General features: G+C 37.7%; 1 protein-coding gene across 10 annotated transcripts in view; it reads left to right on the top strand.

The window, feature by feature from the left end:
- Positions 1-22,306, top strand: part of EYA1 (EYA transcriptional coactivator and phosphatase 1) — a 420,890-nt gene that overhangs the window by 76,606 nt on the left and 321,978 nt on the right. For 9 of the 10 annotated variants that reach the window (XM_025477983.3, XM_025477982.3, XM_025477975.3 and 6 more), the window contains one exon: positions 6,083-6,190. In XM_025477983.3, coding sequence (XP_025333768.1) covers positions 6,158-6,190 — 33 coding nt within the window. In that variant the 5' untranslated portion in view covers positions 6,083-6,157. Of the gene's footprint in view, positions 1-765; positions 897-6,082; positions 6,191-22,306 lie in introns of those variants that run through there. The other variant, XM_035708234.2, reaches the window with a different exon arrangement.

The raw sequence follows: 22,306 nt of genomic DNA, 5'->3' as shown, positions 1-22,306 counted from the left end.
TTCATACGTAAGTGCTGCATTAAAATACTGTATAGGTCTACTGCTCTTGAAAATATAGTTTGAATTGAACTTTACTGAATAAACACATGCTATTAATTTTCCTTGTTAGTGTCAGCTCTTTTGATTGTCCCCTTGCCTTATATTCTTCATCTGATATTAGAAGGAAGTTGCATATGGTGGAAGCAGAAATCTGGTCATATTTGTATGGAAATTCTGTAATGAATAGATAGGCTTCACACTTAAAACTTTAAAACATTAGTATCAGTAAATCAGTGGAACAGCTATAAAAGCAAATTTTTGTAGACATTTATTTCTGTAGAAACTTTACCTCTAGCTGTAGAAGACTTTCGCCAATGTAGAGCTGAACTTGTTTTTCCATTAATGGCTTCAGTGGTTGGGAACAATCTGAAAGATCGTTGAGTGTCTAGTTTCTGAATCCCATTCACCTGAGTATACCCAATCAATGTTTTCCTTGATATAACCAAATTTCCTGGGAAGGTGAGTAAAGCAAAGAAGAGGTGACAGTGCCACACAGCATCCTGTGGCTTTGGGAACCGTGGAATAGTGAGTAGAGTAGGTCCCTGGAGGACATTCATCCAGTGGTTCATTTCACTGCAGGCTTCTGTTTGTAAATTTTCTTAAAGACCCCTTGATTTGATATGTTTATTCAATCTGTAGTTGTAGTCTTCTGGGGACATACTTCAGAATAGCTCTTTTCTTTTCTATAAAGCAATGTTCAACCACGAGTTTCCTTCTGCTTCTCAGGAATGTTAGAAAACTCAACACTTGGTGAGAAAGCAAAGATTAAAGTGATGGTGTGTTGCAATGAAAATACTCTTTCATCCAAGGAGCCAGAAGTTATTAGCAGTGTCTGATGAGTCTCTGGTTCATTACAGGTGATTTGTGTGTCATCTAAAATATAATTCATTTCTCAAAACCAGCGGGAAAAATTAAAATATAGAAGATGTAAAAAAATATATAGATGATGTATAAAATATTTTAAAATATTTTCTTCTCAATCATATTAGTCTCTATCTTATTTTTCTTCCTTCTAGTTATGTCCTACAAGCCTGCCTAACTAGCTCCTTTATCTGTTTCATGCCTCCATAATTTATACACTTATGCCAAGTTAACTTTTCCCAATATTTTGTTTTAACAATAGCCAGGAAGTTTGTGATGAGCCAGAACTAAGATAAAAAGAAAGCGAGATAATATTTACATGTAAGATGAGGTGCTATTGCTTATTTTATCAACCACCTGGCTTTGGCTGATGGGGAGAAATGAATAGGAAGCAACTATGCAGAGTGAATATAGATTTTATTCAACCCAGGACATTTTAGGTTCAGAGCTACTGAGCATTTTTCTCTTAAACAGCAAGTGCTGTTCATAGACATGGGGAGAAAAATTGGCATCCCGAAAGTTTAAATTATAGCAGGAATGTACAGAATAGATTTTTCATCTCACATGCATTAAAGTTTCTGTATTTAGAACTATTCAGTATTTTAAAAATTAATATGCTTGTTGGTTGCCAGAGGTCCTAAAATATGCCAAGTATCACTGAACTCTAGAGATATAATGTCCTCACTGGGTGCCCAATTTCATAATGCACCTGGGCTCCCAAGGAAATTTCGTATGATTACAATATTTGTCAGATTGTAGTCTCAATTTGATGCTTTCTACAGAGCCTGTTTTATCAGTGTGTAAGTCTAATATTTATTTGTTATCATCTGTTTACTAACTTTAGTCTCTTCATACCCCACTCCCCCAAGAGTGGCAAATATAAAGGAAGTTCCTAAAGCTTCCTTAACCCTGTGTCGAGTCCACCTAACAAAATTAGCTTTTTGGTGGTAGTGTATCAACAGTCCAGGCAGTTGGACCAAAGGAGGCACAGTTCCCTCAGATGTTGGAAAGACCGAAACAGAGCCAGTACTCTTTATTTCCTTCTTGTCCAGCATGCCTCGTGCTGTCCCTCTTGCTGAGAAGAACCACCTACATGATTCTGCTCAACACCACATGCCTGGGCTAGCATCTGGCCTGGGCCTGTGAGTGCAACACTATCCTGAGCTGTGAGTGCCCCTAGCCTGTCTCCTGTCTTCTGTGAGCTGTGGTGGTCTTGGAAGGGGCTGATTGTACCACTGCCTGTCCTAAGAGAGCATTTTTCTCAGGTGGCCTCATGCAGCTAGTGAATAGGAAGAGTTGAATCATTTAAATATGTGCCCAGCTGTGCAACTGTTTCCCAGCATTTTGTTCAGTTGATCTTTTCTTCTTACTTAAGGAGTTGTTGAAACACATTTCAGGAAGAGGCTTCCAGGCTTTTCCTCTATGCTCAGAGTAGATAAATGACTCCAGAATGATGAAGTTGGCCAGCAGAAATCCAGGCTGTCTCTTGGTCCTTTGTCTTTTTATCAGGGAACCTTACACTTCAGTGGCTGACAAGCAGTGGCCTTCCATGTTGTACAAGTCTACCTACCCTTCTTAGGGAGGGTGCCATAATAGTTGACTCAGGAGTGGGTAAGTAAAGGATCTGGCCTTTTGTGGCAAATGCACCCTGCTTAGGCAAGGTGAGTGCTGGAGGTGGCTGTGTGAATGGGTTTCCAACTGCCACCAGACTCATAGTGCCCTGTCCTTGTAGGGAGACTTCTGATGCCAAAACACCTGCCTCTAGTGCCCCACAAATCTCCAAAACAAATATCAATCCACTGATCCTTCCATCTGTGTGTAACTGCCCTCACCATTCTGTATCTAGAATAGCCTTCCTTAAACATTCCTCTATTCTTTCTTTTCTGGGGAAACCACTCCTTGGTTTAAACAAAGTACCTAAGAATTTCACCTCTAAGTACTCTTTATGTGTTTATGTGTAGGTGTAAACAGTTTTATGACTAGCTACTCTCTATGTGAGCAGTAAGTAGGTAAATAGGTAGATAGGTAAATAGATATGAATTAAGTAATGTGTTTTTGCTTGAGCCTGTTTCTTAGATACTTGGAACAAATGTTTAGGACCAGAAATTTGATGGATACTTTTAAAGCTGATTGAATATTAGTACCACCATTTAACTGCACACCTAATTCTGGCTCTGAGTTTGCATGTATTAAAATATTGCCACCTATTGATAACACTCATTCAATTCATTCATTCAGAATATTTAATGAGTGCCATATGTGCCTTGAATAAGAGAATAAGGCATGGGCCTAGCCCTCATGGAGCTACAGTCTAGTAGGGGAGACAGGTAGAGAAATAATTACACTCCCATTAAGTAAGTGCTATAATGGGGGCAAGCTTATTTATAAACCATGAAAGATCAAGTCCAGCAAGGGAATTAAGGGTTTACTAAAGCCAGGCTCCTAAATATCAGTAGACCCAGTCATGGCATCTATTGCATGGTTTGGATTGACATGTAGAAATCTGGAAACAACTATGCTGATTTAGCAAGCAGTGGAGGATTTGTAAATAAAGTCCATGGCTCTCTGTGATTTTTTGATTTTTGAGTGGTAGTCTTTCTCAATGGAGACATCTATCTGAAGTAGATGAATGCTGACTCTTTTGACTTCTCAATAAGCTCAGTCTTTTCTTTTTAGCCCAGGAAACAATAACAAATACAGCATTTGGTACAGAACAGTTTCATCTTCAGAGAAATAAAATTACAAATGAAATACCTTTCATGCTCATGTAACCTGACCATTCTTAATACCTTAAACTGTTCAGTAAGTTCAGTATGGCAATAGGGAAAAGAAACACATGGGAAATAATCCTGGAATATCAAATATACAGATTTTGATTGAAACATGTTCTCAGGACAGGTATGGAGAGGATGGGAGTTTAGGGGAAATCAGAGGGGGCTTTGTCTTGGGCCTGCTCCCTTCTGTGAGGAATGAGACTGGACTTTGTCTCCCCACATATAGGTGCACTGTGGGCAGTTCATGTGAAAGCACTTTGTAAACTGTAAAGTGTTTGACCAATGTAAGGCAGGATTATTATTATTATTTTTAAAAGTTGCCTTATCGCCTAGAAAAGTTAATGTGCCTCAAGAGAATAACTCAAGCAATGAAGAAAGTCTAGTTTCTATAATATCTCTTCCTTGATTAAGCAGGTAATCCTCTAAAAGCCAGGATGGGGTGCATTTTAAGATTCAGTTCTGAGATTTTGAGCAATTTGAAATAGAGTAAATGTAATCATTGTATTTTCTTGGTTTAGCAGGCCATAGATACATCCACGGGATTTTTATTTACTCATAATCTGAAATTATAACATTGTTTCTGGCGACATTACAAAAACACCATGCTCTCATAAGGATTCTCAAAATTTGGGGAGTTATTTATGAGTATTATGTTGTCCAAGAAGCATCACCTTTGTGTTGACAGTGGATAAGGCATATATTTTCCAGCGCTGATATAGTTGTGAGTGAAACAAACATAATGAGAATGACTCCAGCATTTCAAAATTACATCCCAAATGGTCCAAGCTTGGGATCTTTTACCTGAAGATTATATGTGTAAACATACATTCATTAAATTATGCATATAAAATACAACCCTGTAGGATATCATCCAGTTGAAATCTCCAATTTCACAGATAATAAAACTTGAGGCTCAGAGGGATAAATTATTTACCTCAGGTCATTCAGCTGGTTAGTGGCAGAGCCAGAACCTGAATTCAGGTCTCATGACTTCTAGTGCAGTGGTTTTCCTACCATGCTGACTGACACTCAGAAGTTCAAGTACTTTTACAAAAAGTGATACCAAAGTTAGATGACTATATACTCGAGGCCCCTGGGTGGCTCTGTCAGTTAAGTGTCTGACTCTTGGTTTTGGCTCTGGTCATGGTCTCAGGTTGTGAGGTGGATCCCCACGTTAGCTCTGCGCTGGTCATGGAACTTGCTTAAAATTCTCTCTCTACCTCTCCCCCACAGCCCCTCATGTGCACTCTCTCTGTCTCTTAAAGAGAGAGAGAGAGAGAGAGAGAGAGAGAAAAGACCACTACATACTCTCTCTTCATAATTTTGTCTTGGGTGATATTAAGATCATGTCTATTCTTTTCTTTCTTAAAATTCCATGATATTTAAATATCTGTATTAGAGTTGATGCAAGGCACGTAGAAAAGTGTTTTAGTTGCCAAGCCCAAGTTAGAGAACCTGAGAGTCTGTTTTGGGTTCCTCATTTGAGCATGAGCATAAAAACCAATTCAGAAAGTTAGGAAATGAGAATGGGCAGGCAGATAATTACGTTTTCTTTCTTTCTTTCTTTCTTTCTTTCTTTCTTTCTTTCTTTCTTTCTTTCTTTCTTTCTTCTTTCCTTTCTTTCTTTTCTTTCTTTCTTTCTTTCTTTCTTTCTTTCTTTCTTTCTTTCTTTCTTTCTTTCTTCTTTCTTTCTTTCTTTCTTTCTTCTTTCTTTCTTTCTTTCTTTCTTTCTTTCTTTCTTTCTTTCTTTCTCTTTCTTTTGAAGATAGCTAACTGCAGAAGGTATTTCAGCATACTGCATTTATTGTCCACGTCTTGAAACATCTCCAAAGCCCATTCTTCTCAAAGGTGTTGAGTCTCTGAAGGTTCAGAATTGATCAGCCGTGAAACTGTGACCTAATGTAAACTTGCTAAGAAATAGTATAATAATATCCTTGCCCTGAGGGTAAAACACTCAACTCTAGATTTTCTCTTTTATCCTCTGCTCAGACTACAGTCATATCTCTTTGTTACTATTTCCTCTTTGCATTATGGTACAATTGACGTTGATAAATAGCTTGGAGAAACTGAATTCAAAAAGAAAAAAAAAAAAAGCTCTTGTACTGTTGGCTCAAAAATAATGTGTGTGGAAAGCCCTCTAGCTGGCCTCTCAATTCTTTTTTTTCTTGGGCTGCAGCTGCTGACAGCGGACACACTGAGCTATAATTTGGCCACATTTGGCTCATGTAAATTGTGATAAACAGTAAACCCATAATATTATTTTAAAGATTCATTCAGTGAAGGTAAGCATTCTTGACTTGTGTATACATGTATACATTTGCTTAAATGGAAAGCTGCAGATGCAAAGACCAGCTCTTGATTTCATGCTACACAATTAATATGGCTGCTTGATGCTCTATTCTTCACAGGTGCAAGGGTGTTGGAACCCTTTGAAGAAGTGTGTAGCTAATAGCCCATATATAATTCAGAAGAAAAAGTCTTCAATGGAAGACCCCCGGGGGATAAATGGACAGTCTGTAAGTAAACAGAATGTCAATCCTAAGGAAAGAGTTATTACTTTTAAAATCGTAATTACTATTTTTGTTGTAACCTGAGTGTCTGGAAATTCCTCAAAAGCTCTGTACCAATTTTTAATGATTTTAGAAGTTATGAATCAAGTAGTACACTATTTAATCAGCTTAACCTAATTTATATCTGTCTTAGAGATACCGGTTATCAAAAGTATAGCTCTAGAAGAAAAATGCCAACCTTTAGTATGACTTAGTTACACCAATATGAATAATGCAGTTTTAAGGCCTACATTTTCCTTTGCCTCTGGGAAAAACATATATTTGTCTCATCAAACTTGAAATTAATGTCTAAGTTTTGCATCGCCTTGTATTTGTTTTATGAATACATGTGTGTGCATCTTTCAAATGTGTGTTCAGTGTTACTTTTTTAGTTTGATAAACTCCTGATTGTGTTTTAAGTTAAGGAGAACCTCAGGTCTCTTGGGTTTTATTTCTTTTATCTTGTGATCAGAGGAGAAAGGATTCTGAAATTTTCCTTAGGTTCATATCAGGAAGAAAGCAGGCTTCCTTCGGCTCATCAACAAATATTCCCAATTAGAGGTAACCTTATAAATAACTTTTGAGGTATTTATAATTCAAATAAGGCAATGGGTGTTAATTTTTAAAGAGCATGTGTTAGTTAGTTTAAGTTGTGATGGAATGCTCATACCAAAATTTGGGATGGCATTTGTGACTTTGTCTTAGGTTCTCTGATCAGATATGATGCTTTTAGACCTGTGGTTTCACAGCTCAGCTCTGTCCACCGTAGAATTATTACAAACCTGAAGTGTGATCTTTAGTAATGCTGTTGTGGTTCTTATAAATGTGTGTTTTACAAGACCTGTTGGTGTTATGCAATAAAAGTAACTGCTAATGGATGAGGATTTTAATAACAAAGGGTCAAGTGCTATCAGAGTACTTTTGTAGTCATATTGTATGCAATTACAGGGTGTATTTTTATGGATCTCCTCGGTCATCTTGTGAGGTAATTCACAGAAGCACTTGGAGAACATTCCACAAGGCATAGCCTTTAGCCTAAACAGGCAAAGGACCCCTAACCCATTTAATTTGTTTGTTCTTTTAAACTCCCGTAATGGGCCTAGTGTATCTGATTTTATTGTGATGTTAAAATATATATATATATATATATTTTTTAAAAGATTTTATTACTTATTCATGAGAGACACAGAGAGGCAGAGACATATGCAGAGGGAGAAGCAACTCCTTACAGGGATCCTGATGTGGAACTCGAACCCAGGGCCCTGGGGTCACTACCTGAGCCAAAGGCAGACACTCAACTACTGTTACTTAGGAGTAACAGTACTCCTTTAGGAGCAACCCAGGTGCCCCTAAAAATATTTTTGTAGTGCGTATGAAATAAATGAAAAATTTAACTCACTAATAACTTACTACTTATGCCCTCTTTTATGTAACTTTTTTCTTTAGGTTGATGTGAATTGATGTGTTAGAGATTCACTAGGAAATTTAACAGTATCTGCAAATAAATGCTGATAATATTTCTTTTGATATTTCATATTATACAGATTCTAATTTAAGAATTAAAAAATTAAGATCTGAGACTAAAATTTAAAAACTAGGTAAAAAATATAATGATTAGAAACGTTTTTTTGCAAGGGCACCTGGATGGCTCAGTTGGTTAAATCATTGACTTTTGATTTCTGCTCAGGTCATGATCCTGGTGTTGTGAGATGAGCCACAATGGGCTCCAAGCTCCGCGTGGAGATTCTCTTCCTCCTTCTGTCCCTCCCATCCTCTGCCTGCGTGGGCATGCACCCTCTGTCTCTAATTTAAAAAATAAAGATAAATAAATAAATAAAATGGGGACACCTGGGTGGCTTAGCAGTTGAGCGTCTGCCTTTGGTCAGGGCATGATCCTGGGGTCCTGGGATTGAGTCCCACATCAGGCTCCCTGCATGGAGCCTGCTTCTCCCTCTGCCTATGTCTCTGACTCTTTCTCTCCTTGTCTCTCAAGAATAAATAAATAAATAAATAAATAAATAAATAAATAAATAAATAAATAAAATGTATTTTGGCCTATTTGTTGTGTTTATGGGGCAATCTCATTAAATATCTTTAATATTTTAATATCTAATTAAAATTATTAAATTTTAAATTATTAAAATATGTAATATTTTAATACCTTTTTTTAAAAAGATATTTATTTATTTATTTATTTATTTATTTATTTATTTATTTAGAGAAAGAACATGAGAGAGTGAGCCCAAGCCAGGGGGAGGGGTAGAGGCAGAAGCAGACTCCTTGCTGACCAGGGAGCCCCACGTGGGACTTGATCCCAGTACCCTGGGATCGTGACCCGAGTTGAAGGCAGACACTAAACCGACTGAGCCACGCAAGTACCCTCATTATATGCCTTTTTTAGTTTTTTTTTTTTTCCTTTTTTGCTATGTAAAAGTGAAGCAGTCTCATTCTTGAAAGCTATTTGGCTACCTCAGGGGTAGCAAACCAGAAGGGATATTTCTCAAGGGTACAAACCACATGGCACTGGAAAGCATTTCCTGGCAATTTGCCTCCTGCCTGCTGCACTGCTGCCAATGGCTTGGATCTTTTCAGAGACCCTGTGCAGAGGCTTTGGGTGGGCTCCTGCAGGCTCGCTTCCCCTCACCTCCCCTCAGGTTCCCTCTTTTCCTCTGGAAGGTTGGTTGTCATGGGCACACTACAAAGTGCATACACAACTTGTGTCTTTCCACAATGTCTGCTTTATTCAAATAAAATTAATCACAATTACAAAGCAGGTTCAGGATTCCAAACTCAGTGACATTTCACCATGTGATTAAGCTTGGCTTCTTACGTGGCACACAGCAGAACATAAGACAAGCCCCACAACAGACAAGATAACAGAGGGTGTAGGAAGTTAGCAAACCAAAGACTAAGTCGATCTGTATCTCAACACAGTTGAGATATGGCCTCGATCTGCTCCGGGTCAGCTCTCAGACACTTACTGCTTCTATGTTCAAGCAGTGAAGGATCTCAGTTCTGAGATCTATTGGGTAGGGCCTTCAGCGGCAGCTGCCTATTTTCAGCAGTCAGACATAGAGGGGTCACGTCTGAAGAGTCTGACAGTTTGCTGCAAAAATCCTCCCCCTTGTAAAAGGATTTAATCAGTCTTGGGCCTCTGCAGACCTCCTCTGGTTCTGCTTGCTATCAGCTCTGGGGTGTCAGCTGATCCTGGTCCTGGCGAGATCTCCTAACTGCGGTACCTTAACTGCTGGCATCATTGCTTGACACAAGCCCCTGCTTGTCATGAGACACTCTATTTTGCATTCTAGAGTGGGTAACAGGCTGTATGGGAACAGGCCTAGAATGTGGCTGCAAACATTGATGAAACTCAGGAAAGGAAAAGGGTCTAAAGCAGACCAGGAGCTCACACACTCCCAGACACGAATGAAAGTCCCCTTACTCAGGCATGGTCACCTTTCAAGGTCTTTTGTAGAAAAAGTTTAGCAATATTCAGAGCAAACATAAGAGCATGCTGTATCCCCACCGTATCCACGTCAATATTAGGATGCTGCCATTGTCATTTTGCCTTATTTCAATCACTGTCCATGCCATTGCTGAGAGACTGTTATTCTTTCATAGCTTTTTTTTTTTTAGATAAAATTTACATGCACTGGAAGGCATAAATCTTAGCTGTATGGTTTTGACAAATAGAAATACCACATGACCCATATCCTACCACAAATTAGAACATTTCTATCTCCCCAGAAAGCTCTAACCCAAAACTTTCTCACTCAATACCTCCCTAGGACCCATCCCTGACCCAAGTCAACCACCCTTCAGTGGTTTTCATCTTCGATCAGTTTTGCCTGTTCCAAAAGATCGTATACGTCGAATCTTCCAGCATGTTTACTTTTGCTTCTGCCTTCCTTCACTTAGCGTTAGGCTTGTGAGAGTCTTCAGTGTCTTTGCACGTGGTTTTTGTTGTTGTTTTCTGTTTTTTTGCTAAGTAGTATTTCACAGCACACATTTTTTATAAAATGTTAAATATATTCTATGCATTTCTCTAGGAACCTCAATTTCTACATCTATAAAATGAGGAGACTGAATTCCATTTAACCTAGTGTTCTTTTCAGCTTTATTTTTGTAATTCTTACTTTCTTTTCCTCTATAAATCTTTGCTCATGGAATTGCCTCTGCTAACGACCCATTCTGGACTGTGCCTCTTCTAATAAGACTTCATACTTGTTTCCCTAAGCATATTTCTGATAGTAGTAGGAGTTTTAGTTTCCTCATCAGATAAATGGTATGATGGTTTTTTTGTTGTCTTTTTTTTTTTTTTTAAGAAAAAGCTACTTGAGAGGTTTTGTACACACCACCAGTTTACAAAACTTACCTGTAATGCTCACTATGTGTAGTTACCAGAATAATATTATGAATCTCTATTGCCTTAGTAAATAATGATTCTTGCTTAGGTCTCGATGGTTCTTTCTCTACTCCCTAGATAACATGATATGTGACTGGGTGAGAGAAGAGGCAGCGAAGCCTCTTCATCCCTTTCTTTAGGTCCTGAGATCTGGGCTGGCCAGGAGCTAATGAGAGTGCCATCACTGTTCTTTTAGCCCCTTGACAGCTGTGAGCTCAGAGGGTCTGTGTGCAAGAGGCTGAAAAGAAATCCCCTGGCCTTCAGTGGGCAGTGAAGTGGGAATGCTCTTAATCTTGGTGGTGCACGCAATGTGAGATTTGAAGCTAAGCTCTGAGGCAGCCTGTGATACTTTCAGGGAGGGGAAAATGATGATTTAAACATCAAAATGTATAACATTCCTATAATTTAGCCTCTTGACCCTCAAGGTGCTTTGGAAATGAATCTATCAAGTGACAAGGGATCATGGCCAGAGGTCCAGGAGCTTCTCATTTTGATCCTAAGTAGACCTAGCACTGGGCAAAATTTATATCATAAGTTCCACCTTTCTTATTCTGGAATGTTCTGTGTACTTTCCACATCTAGAAAGAAAGAATCTGGAAAGAAGTAGCTCATGTGATTTTGTAAGTCTTGTCCACTCTTTAGTTTGTCTCATGAGGACAGAAAAGAGAGGAGAAGGTTTATGAGGCTTTTCATTATAATTCTGGCCACTCCTTTATCACCTCTTGAGAAGGACCCATCCCTCGGGCACAGCTCCACTGTCTCTCAGAGCCAGGATTGGCCCTCTCTCAGGTAAACACCTCTGAAACACAAGCATCAAGAAGCCAAACAATGGTTGTGTCAATTTCTTTAGTGATTTCTGGAAGGAAATCATGTCCAGATAAGAAAAGCATCTGCTAGCTCTTTGGGGGGAAAAATGAGTTAAAAATACCTCATTGTATTTTTCTTATGAAGCTGGGAGGCCAGCAGTTAAAAACCCACCTGCAATCACCTGACCCTTGTATCTGAATTAGATAGACAGCCTAATATCTTGAAAACCACATCTTAGATTTGGAGTCAGAAGACCTGGTTTTAACTTTTACTAGTTATACGACCTAGGACAGATTTCCTAGCATCTATCTCTTCAACAGTAAAACAGAGATGATAATATCTACCTTCTTCTATTTAAAATTGCAATTTTGTAGCTAAGTGGGATCATGTATTTTAAGGCTCTTTGAAAACTGAAAAGTTCAATATAACTCTAATGTACTTTTATTGGAAATATCTCTAGAAAAATGTGGTCACAGATAAAAAATTATCTGGCCGGGGATCCCTAGGTGGCTCAGTGGTTTAGCGCCTGCCTTTGGCCCAGGGTGCGATCCTGGAGTCCTGGGATCTAGTCCCACATCGGGCTCCTGGCATGGAGCCCGTTTATCCCTCTGCCTGTGTCTCTGCCTCTCTCTCTCTCTCCCTATGTCTATCATAAAAAAAAAAATTATCTGGCCACCTGCAAGTGTGCAATAAAATTTTAAAAATGCAACCATCAGACCAGTGCCAGTTATAAGCATTAACACTACATATGTTTGGTCATGGTGTTGTCAGCTGTGGGGGGAATCATGTCTCCTGAAACTTTTCTAGAAAAAAATTTATTTTAAATACTAGGTTGTTAACTTGCTTTTATTACAAAAATTTCAAATGGTATTCTGAAGCTTTTCGGAATAAAAATATTTTTAGGCTCCATTGTATTCTTGTAACTATACCTCTTATGTCTCAAATTATGGTCAATTTGAAATGCTAACCCAGCTTTTGCTGAGATGCTGGATTTTGCAAGAAAACCATTAAATAAAATATGTACTAAATATGTACTTAATCCCGTACTTGAAGAGTCTGAAAATGAAAAGTGACTTTTAACCAAAATGGAAAAATGAAATATTTATTTTATTAACAGGGAGACATACTGTTTAGCAGAAGTTACTAAAAGTAGTTATACAATACATATGTGTAAGTCAAATTAACTGGGAAATTATAAATGAAATCAAGATTTCATTTATGCAGCTTTACCATGAATAAAATGTTTTCTATACATGAAATTTCTAAGTAATTCTAAGAAATTTCTAATGTAAGTTTAAAAAAGAGAATTCAGAACCTCATTGGAAGCCTTTATTTGTTTCCTCAGATTGCTGTAACAAACAACCATAAAGAGGGTGGCATACAATAACAGAAATATATTGTCTTATGCTTCTGGAGGCTAGACGTACAAAATCAAGGTGTTTGCAGGGCTCCCTCAGAAGCCCATAAAAGAATTATTCCTTGCTTCTTCAGAGCTTCTGGCGGTCTGCTAATAATCCTTGTCATCCCTTGGCTTGCAGAAGCAGCACTTTGACCTCTGCCATCTTGCCACATGGCATTCACCCCATTTATGTCTGTGTCTCTTCTCTTTTTATAAGGACAATAGTTCTATTGGGTTGGAGCCCAACCTAATGACTTCATCTTAACTTGATATTTGCAAAGACCCTATTTCCAAATAAGGTCACATTCACAGACACTGGAATTAGGACTATAACAGACTTTTTTTTGGGTGGAGGGGAGTCCAATTCAGCACATAACAAAATCCAATAAAAATGTGAGCCCTACAATAAAACCTCATCTATTTGCCTACCATCCTGCTTCCCATCTCTGAGTAACTCTGGTTTATTTGGTTGAAAGTGATGAGAGTCACCATGAGCTGGCTTAAGCAAAAAAAAGGGAAGTCTGAAAGAAAGGAAAGGATCAGGGAGTCCAGGCAGTTTTCTGTTTTTCTCTGCCCATTTTCTCCAGTCCTTTTTTTGTTTATGGGCTGGCTTTGTCTGTTCCCCTCATACATCTCTGGCTTACTGGGCCATCCACCATGCAGAAAGAGAGGCTCTGATTGGTCCTGCCTGGGTCATGACTATGTGGCAGATGGAGCAGGGAGCTGCAGCAGAAACATGGTGATTCCCAGAGAAGGGGGCTGGGCAGACCATCCAGCAGATCCCTCCGATGGCCCTTCAAGAAACTTCCTCATGGAGGCACCAGTTTGAAACCATAGTTTAGTCCTACCTCAACATTTTTTTTTTAACATTTTATTTATTTGAGAGAGAGACAGAGAGAGGGCCTAAGCAGGAGGAAGAGGCAGAGGGAAACACAGAAGCAGAGAGAGAAGCAGACTCCTCGCTGAGCCAAAAGCCTTACGTGGGGATCGACATGGGGCTTGATCCCAGGACCTGGAGGTCATGACCTGAGCTGAAGGCAGTCACTTAACCATCTGAGCCACCCAGACGCCCTCTACCTTAATATTTTATAGATGAGGAGATACAGCCCTGATGTGCCATCACCTACCTTCTAATCATCTTGATGGAAATATCTAATAATGAATAATTCTTTCCTGATAACTTAGGGGTTTTTTTACAGCTATTAGCTGTAAGCTGCATCTCTAATATCCTAGTTTTTCCTCTCTCCCTTGACCTGTCAGAGAGCAGTAATGCTTAGCTTTTTCAGAAGTAGAGCCTAGAGCTGGGGCAAACTGGTTGGGATGGGTGCACAGCAAATAGATACCAACTTCCAAGTTAACCAAGAACACCCTGACATGGAATCAGAATACCTGGTTTTGTGTCACAGCTCAAATGACCCATATTTGGGAAAGTTATTTCAACTTCTTAGCCTCAATTTTGTTTTTATAATAGAGATAATAAGATCTATATTGCTGGGTATCTGTGATGAAGAAATAAGATTGCTTGTGCCAAGGCACTGTGTAAACTGTAAAACAATATATACAACTACTAGTGCCAAGCCCTGTGGGGCATCTTTTCCAAAGTGCAGGATATTTTGAGTCAGATATATCTGCTTCATTCTTTGCCCCGTCCTTAGGCAAGTTTTTAACCCTCTCTCAGCCTTAGTTCTTCCTCATTTGTAAAGTAGGAATTGTAATACCTTCCTTGCATGGTTGCATGGTTCGAAATAACATATGAAAAACATATAGTGAATAAGATCATTTCCTGGAGTCCCACTCCTGGGTTTCAGATTTGAGCTGGGGTCCTCACTGGCTGCATGACACCTGGCATGTCTGCATGCCTCCCATGGGCCATTTTCTTGGTCTGTAAATAGGAATGAAGGTAATAACTTCTACCACAGGGTTGGTGTAAAGATTGAATGAGATTATTTCTGAAAGAATTGTTATATCTGTTTTCTATTGTTACTAACATTATCTCCAACATGCCACACACACATAGAGTAAGTGTTTAAAAAACTTGAGTTGTCATTTAATTAAAATGGATTTAATTGGGGAGGATGATGCACTACCTCTTAATTTAATTGTGATGGACACACAATCACAGGGTTAAGATGAGGTTATGACTCGGGATGTCAGACCATGCTGGGAGGAATTAGGCACATTTTTTTCCCTGCACAGGACAGGGCTGGTGTGGGCATATTAAAGAACCCAGGTTGGAATGTGATCTGAGAGTCTGGAAGGGACTAGCCGTTAGAGTTCAAATTGGGCACCAGGTTTTATTACCAGCTGGGTATTTTAGGTGAAGAATAAAACCTAGACAGGAAAATTGCTCCAGAGCCAGGACAGTGACTTGTTTATATTTCTAGGGCCAAACATAAGGTCAGGCCCTTTACATGCACTCAGTAAACGTTTGTTTATCTGAGCTGGCTGGCAGCTTGTGTCCTGGTATAGCTCACTTGGTCCATATGCACCAAACAGATCTAGTGTGACAAGGATGAAAATTGCTTGTGGCTGATGCTGGAAAGAAAGGAGAGAGGAGCACTAACCACTTGGACTCCCAGCCTCCGTTTTGTCTCTGAACTCTTAATAACTTGGGGTCAGATTCCAGTGTATATGAGCATTAGCAATGATGTTATGTCCATCTCTCTTTCTGAGTAAAAAGCACAGACTTGGGACTTTTTTTTTTTTTTTTTGGAGGTAGAAAGGGCAGCTTAAATACTTAAAAGAGGAAAGAAAACCTGATTTACATCTCTATAAACCCTACCCAAAAGCTGGAATAAGAAAGCCATTAGTAAAGAAAGTCATTTCGATATAGCAATAACATAATAAACCTTCTCTTTTACAGAGAAAGTAAAAGACCAGACAGTAAGTATTTTGTGCTTTGCAGGTGAGAAGCTCTCAAGTCTACAGCTGTGGCATGAAAGTATGGGTAATAGGGAACAAAACCACAGACTGAGGTTAATGCCCAGAGAGAGACTGAGGCTCTCGGCTTTTGTTCTCTTGTGAGCACATGCAGGTGAGGCTACAGTTGCACCTCCCTTCCCTTTTAAGGTTTTTCTGTGTTGCCCCTCCTCGGGCTAGCTCTGTTATCTTGGATGTGACTTCTTTCCTCCTGCTTCTTTCCTCCTACTGGCCTCGTTGTTCTCATTCATAAAATGAGGAATCCAGAGAAGATCTCTTTTGGTTCTAACAAAGAATGATTCTACTGATGTTCATGATGTACTGGATAATCTCAGTTAGTAAAGTTTAGGCATAAATATGTGTGTTGGCCCAAGGGATGGGCAGAGGGACCCATCACTTTTTGTGACCCCACCAAGTGCTCCGTTCAATGATCCCATTCCATAGTTCCCAAGTTTGAACCCTAATGACCCATTTCTTAGGCCTCTTATATTTTTCTTTTGCAACTTTCTTCATCCCTCAGTCAATGAATACTATTATTTGTTGAGCCCATAGCATATCTTCATACTGGCACTAATATTGTGATGAGGGTTCTTCACTGCCCACATTGCTGTATGTGTATCATTTTATTTATAAGTAATATCATATACAAATGTTCCTATGATTATTTTTAAACAGTGCTTGGAATAACAAAGAAGCACTTCTTTCTTGTGTCCCATTCCTGAATGTGTTTGTAGTGACTTTAAAATAAGTGTACAAATTCTTTGATACACCTTCCTGTAAGATATGAAGCCTTTTTATGATGAACCCTTTGAGATAGCCTCTCCTCTTGGGTTTGGTCTGGACTTAGTGACTCACTTCTAGTAAGGAGAAAAATTAGCAGAAGTGGTATGCTGCTGTGGATACTAAGTCATAAAAATCACTGTGACTTCCTCCTTGCTTTCTTTTGAATCATTCACTGTAGGGAAAGCCACTTGCCATGATGTGAGGACACTCAGGCAGCTTTGTGGAGAGGACTGTGTGGCCAAGAACTAAAACCTTTTTTTCCCTCCATGTGATGGAGGCTTCTTGGAAATAGATTCAAGGGGTGCCTGAGTGGCTCAGTGGTTAACCGTCTGCCTTTGGCTTGGGTCATGATCCCAAGGTCCTGGGATCGAATCCTCCATTGGGCTCCCTGTGGGGAGCCTGCTTCTTCCTCTGCCTATGTCTCTGCCTCTCTCTCTCTCTCTCTTTCTCTGTCACTCATGAATAAATAAATAACATCTTAAAAAAAGAAAGAAAGAAAGAAATAGATACAACAGCTCAAATCCAGCCTTGAGGTGATGCAGCCACAGCAGACAGCCTTAAGTGTAGCCTCATGAGTGCCCCTGGTATCCATTAATTCTTAGATAACCTACCCCCAGATTTCTGACTCTCAAAAATTGCATGAGATGATAAATGTGTGTTATTTTAAGATACTAAGTTTTGGGGTAATTTGTTACACAGCAATAGATTATTAATACAGTGATCTCATCCACCTGTTTTTGCCTTAAAATTATCTTTGCTCTATATTTTGTAACATAAGTGAAGCTTGATAATTAATATAATTATACAAATGAATATAATATTGGTTATAGATAATATAGTTACATAAGTATATACAATTATATAAATATAACTAATATAACTTACTTTTCCTTTTGCATCTCATGTAGAATCAATCACAGGGTGTTTTTTTTTTTTCTTTTGCCTACTGGGTAGATTCAGATATCAATTTTTTTATCTTTATCTGCTCCCCACAATCTTTTTCCTTTACACAATAAATGCTTTGAACTGCTAGTTAGTGTATGTTTTATTCTATGTTATATTGTCCACACATACTTACAAATCTGCTTGCCTTCTAGATGGTGAGCTGCTCGAGGGCAGAGAGCACGGGTGAGGAATAATCACCTGTCCCCTTGACAATCAGCCCTCTGTTTTGTACATTGTAGACACAAAAAATGTTTTGGTTGATTCAATGAATGAATGAATAAGTACAATTGCCTGGAGCGAAGATTCTGTAAACAGAGAGAAATCTTCACAAGTGCTAGTTTGGCAGCTTTTGCTCCACATGGCTCCAGGGAACCAAGCACCTTTGGAAACAGACCAGAAGTCAAGCTCAGAGCTTTCCTTGCTCTGTGAGGTTTCATGAAGGTAGAGGTACATGGAAAACAAACACAACTGCTGTGAAACTTCATTAATTGGGCCTCCATTATTGGAAATTTCTGATAATTTAAGGAAAGATGAAGTTAATTCTTACATATGTCCTTTTATGAAAACAGGATTATAAAAGAAAATGACAATGTAGGTTAGTTTTACCTATGTATGTGAATGTAGAAAAACAGGTGGGCAAAATAGGCTGACAGTCATATACCAAAAATTTCATGTGCTTTTACAAATAAATCATATTCACTTAAGAAATTTTTCAAAGTGTTCTGCTAGGTTAAACTAAATCGATTAATGTTTATGCTTCAAAGGAATCCTTGAATGTCTGTAAAAGGTCTCCCAAATTCAAATTTAACATAAATCAGACTAACATTCTCTTATTTGTAGAATTTTGATTCATGTGACACTGTGAACATATGCAACTATCTCTCATCAATACAGCAATAACTGAGCCTATGCTCTTCCCAGTTTAAGTCAGGAAACACCGTGAGGATACAGGAGTGAGCATAGGCAGAAGGCTTGAGTCCTGACTCAATTGCCAGCCTGGATGTGTGCAAATCTCTGATCATCTCTCAGCCAGGGTCTTCATCTCTTAAAATTGGGATAATATTTCAGTCCTGTGTATCTCAGAATTGTTGTAAGGATCAAAAGGAGAACATGCATGCCTTTATTGAGCAAGATAGCAACATACGTACACGTTATGTGTTTACCAAAGCACATCTTAAAAAACAGCCAATGCACACTTCTTCTAGGTAGCATTCAAAAACAAATTTCTACGTCCTTTTTAACAATTCCCCTTCTCTCTATGAGATTCCAGAATTTAGGATAATTTGATATCTAAAAATTCTATGTTTTCTTACTATATCAAAAATTATTTGGCAAAATATTTAATATATGCTGATTTTGTCCTTTATTGAGGCTTTTGTATTTCTTTCAAAGTATTTACAACCATCATGGGTGTTTTTCAAGAATGAAATTTCATGCTTCGAGTAACCAGCTATTAACCTTAACAGCAGTCATATTTTACAAGGATAAAAATAAATGCTAGATTTTTTTATTATCTAAAAATAGTATCCAAAAGGAAATGCTAGATTATTTATTATTCAAATAATCTATTATTTAAAGCTCTATTTGTAATTTCCATATACAAAAAGAAAATAGAGTTTCTTGGCATAAGGAACAATTGCCAAATACACATTTTACTTCTTTTACTGTCAGTGCTCACATTGGTGATTTTTAGTGATTTGTCCATTCCCATTTATGTGAAACATTTTTAAAAACATGCATTTGTTGCCTGGCTTCATCTGGTAAGCTGGAAGCATTAACTTTAAAAATGGGTTCAAAAATATTTTGTGTTTGGGTGTGTGAAATTATGTACCCTGAAGAATGTTTATAATTGGTTAAATGTGCTTGCATTTAACCACTTGTATTCTCAAAATAGGAAACTGTTGGTGGTGAAATGGAACCCAGACAACTTAAAACAATTTCATCCACAAAGCTGACTTTTATTAAAGTTCATTTATTAAAATATTCACTTCAGACATTAGAATGACTTATTTGTTCAGATTCCAAATTATTTGGGAAACAAATATACTTGGCCATTTACTATGAACTAATAAAATTAGATCTATATTTTAACTTAATCAATTAGCATTTTATCTTGTCTTTTAAAAAACACTTATCTTTCTGTTTGTCCTAGGACAGTTTTTTAAGTACAGTGACTGATTTCCATCAAAATCAATTTAACTCTTAGTTATATTTTAAATTTAAACTATAAATCAGGCTGCCATCTTAAAACAATATAACCAACAATTTTTTTTTGAGATTTTTTTCCTTTTTATTCATAAGAGACACAGAGAGAGGCAGAGACACAGGCAGAGGGAGAAGCAGGCTCCCTGCAGGGAGTCCAATGTGGGACCGGATCCCAGGACTCCAGGATCATGCCCTGAGCCCAAAGCAGATGCTCAACAACTTAGCCACCCAGGCATCCCAACAGATATTTTCAAATGAACCATGTGATCCATTTGCAATATTGAGTGAGGACTATAATTCACAGAACCATCAGCAATGGCCGCAAGTGAAAGAACTACACTAATTTACACAAGTGTGCTATGAGATTGTATGGTGAATTTCTCATTACTTGGAGCATTAAGAAAGTTGCATTACCTTCTTGGACAAAGGTGATCTCCTTGGAATTGTGACTGACTTAGCGGATTTTACCTACCCTGCTGATAAGAGTTGAATAGATTTTGATACTATTTTGAGAGACCAAGCCCCACAATTTTATGATGTTTTTACCTACCTTAACAAATGAGAAAAGATAGTATCGCATAAAAGACATTCATAAAAGTAAAAATAAACTCGTGATCCTATAATTTCATAAATTCTAAGATGATAAATGTGTTTTACTAAAAAATGAAAAAAATGCATATTAAAATGATCAAATTATTGTTCCAAGAGTTCCTTTATGTTGTTGCCAAGAAAGTTGTTTGCATTGATAGCTAATTTCTCCATACGTTGTATATTTTTAAGTTATTAGACCAACGATCGTTCTTAAATATTTGAATTTACAGGAAAATATGAAATGGGCTGCTCTTCTTGGGAGGTATCAGCTCTATGTCCTTGGAGATGTTCTGTGGCTGAATATCACAACTAAGAATAAATAAGTTTTACGATGTACTTACTACAGAGCTGGGGCTGTTCTAAACCTGTTACGCATCTAGCTTTAGCTCATTACTACTTGGTGATAGTCTGTTGTAGACTCTTGCATGGGAATAAGGTGGAGCTGGATTACCTTTAAAATCCCTTCCACTGCTGAGATTTAGTGAATCCATGATTTATGATCTAGTGCTTATTGAAAGTGAGGAAGCAAGGCTGTAAGGATCAAGGTGGTTTTTCCATATTCAAGGAAGCAAAATGCATAATGCTCTCTGTGTTCCTTTGGGGTTAGCATATAATTTTGAAGAAAACTTGCTCTATTTTTCCAGAACGGTTCACATAAAGCACATACAGATTACAAATACTTCTCCTGTTTCTTCCATTTTTTAAAGCCTTCTGTGAGCCCCAAAATACAGTAATCAAGCCTCTTATTTCTTTGTAATGTCTAACAAAATTACTCATCGAACCAAGGTTAAGTAATATAAGTTTTAGCTTGTTATATATTTACTTGAAGTAATAATCTGTTTCTTTCCTTTCTCCCCATTCTCTTCTTGTTCTCTCTTTTTAACAGAAGTTCGATCAATAGTTATAAATTTGATCTTAAAATGGGAAATGTAGCTAATTATTGTTGAAAAATAAGAACCTTTGATAATATGTGCAGCCTTGAGAGAGAAGCATAACCAGGGCTTGTTTGTGAAATGTTCAGAAAATACAAAGTAATTCATCTAACTCTTTTTGCACTTTGGCAGAAAAATAAGTATGTGTAGATTTTGATCATTTAAAAAGATATGTTGAGACCATATTTCCCCCACCTGAAGTTTTACAAAAATAAAAGAATTCTACAGTGATTTCTCTAGGTAATAGATGCCTGCTTTTCCATGCATCCTACTTTTTTATAAATCTCTATAGGGAATCTATAGACGTATCTTCATTTTACCTTGAAGTATTTATATTTCTCTTGTTTCTTGACATATATATAAATCACTTCTCATGAGTAGTTCCAAATTTTGAAAAAAATATTAGTCTGTGAGTATTTTCAGTTACATTAGAATAAAACTCACAAATATGATCATCTTATTAGTCTTAATCCATGTTACTGAAATGTGAGCGTGATATGGAGCACACTTTTGGATATAACTGAAAACATCAGTTTTAGCAATTTTTATGTATTTTTTCTCATTATTTGTTAATGCTGTTTCCATCTATTATTGATTATAGTATATATACATACATATATTCTCTTTGATTCAACTCCAAGTAATGCTGGCTTAATTTAGGTTAGAAAAGAAATATTTCTTTTTTTAAAGAGAGGGACGAGGGGAATAGTTAATCTATGTCCCATCTTGTGATAAATATTTTCTTAAAACTTTTGCAAATTTAATTACATCTTGAGATTCATGGAATCTTGGAAACTAGAATATATTTCCAACTAACTAACAAAGACAATTAACTGCAGTTGTTAAATTTTCCAATGACATGCATTTTGAACAAATTTTTAAAGAATTTCTCGAGGATATTATACTTTAGGTTCTTTCATTTTATGTGCACATACTTTTGGATCTAAAAATGTCCCCAGCTTCAGTCTTGATTTCTAATCTTCACTTACCTCTTTGATAGAATTAGCACAAATTGACTAGGAGCTAGATTCAGCTCACTCAAGCTGAACTCTGGCCCCGGGGGGTGTGGAGGTGGGGAGAGGAAGTGTTCTTCATCTCTT

The sequence above is a fragment of the Canis lupus genome, chromosome 29, assembly GCF_003254725.2.
Source record: "Canis lupus dingo isolate Sandy chromosome 29, ASM325472v2, whole genome shotgun sequence".
Lineage (NCBI taxonomy): Eukaryota > Metazoa > Chordata > Mammalia > Carnivora > Canidae > Canis > Canis lupus.
The sequence above is the reverse complement of the archived record's forward strand: the minus strand, read 5'-3'. Positions and strand labels throughout refer to the sequence as shown.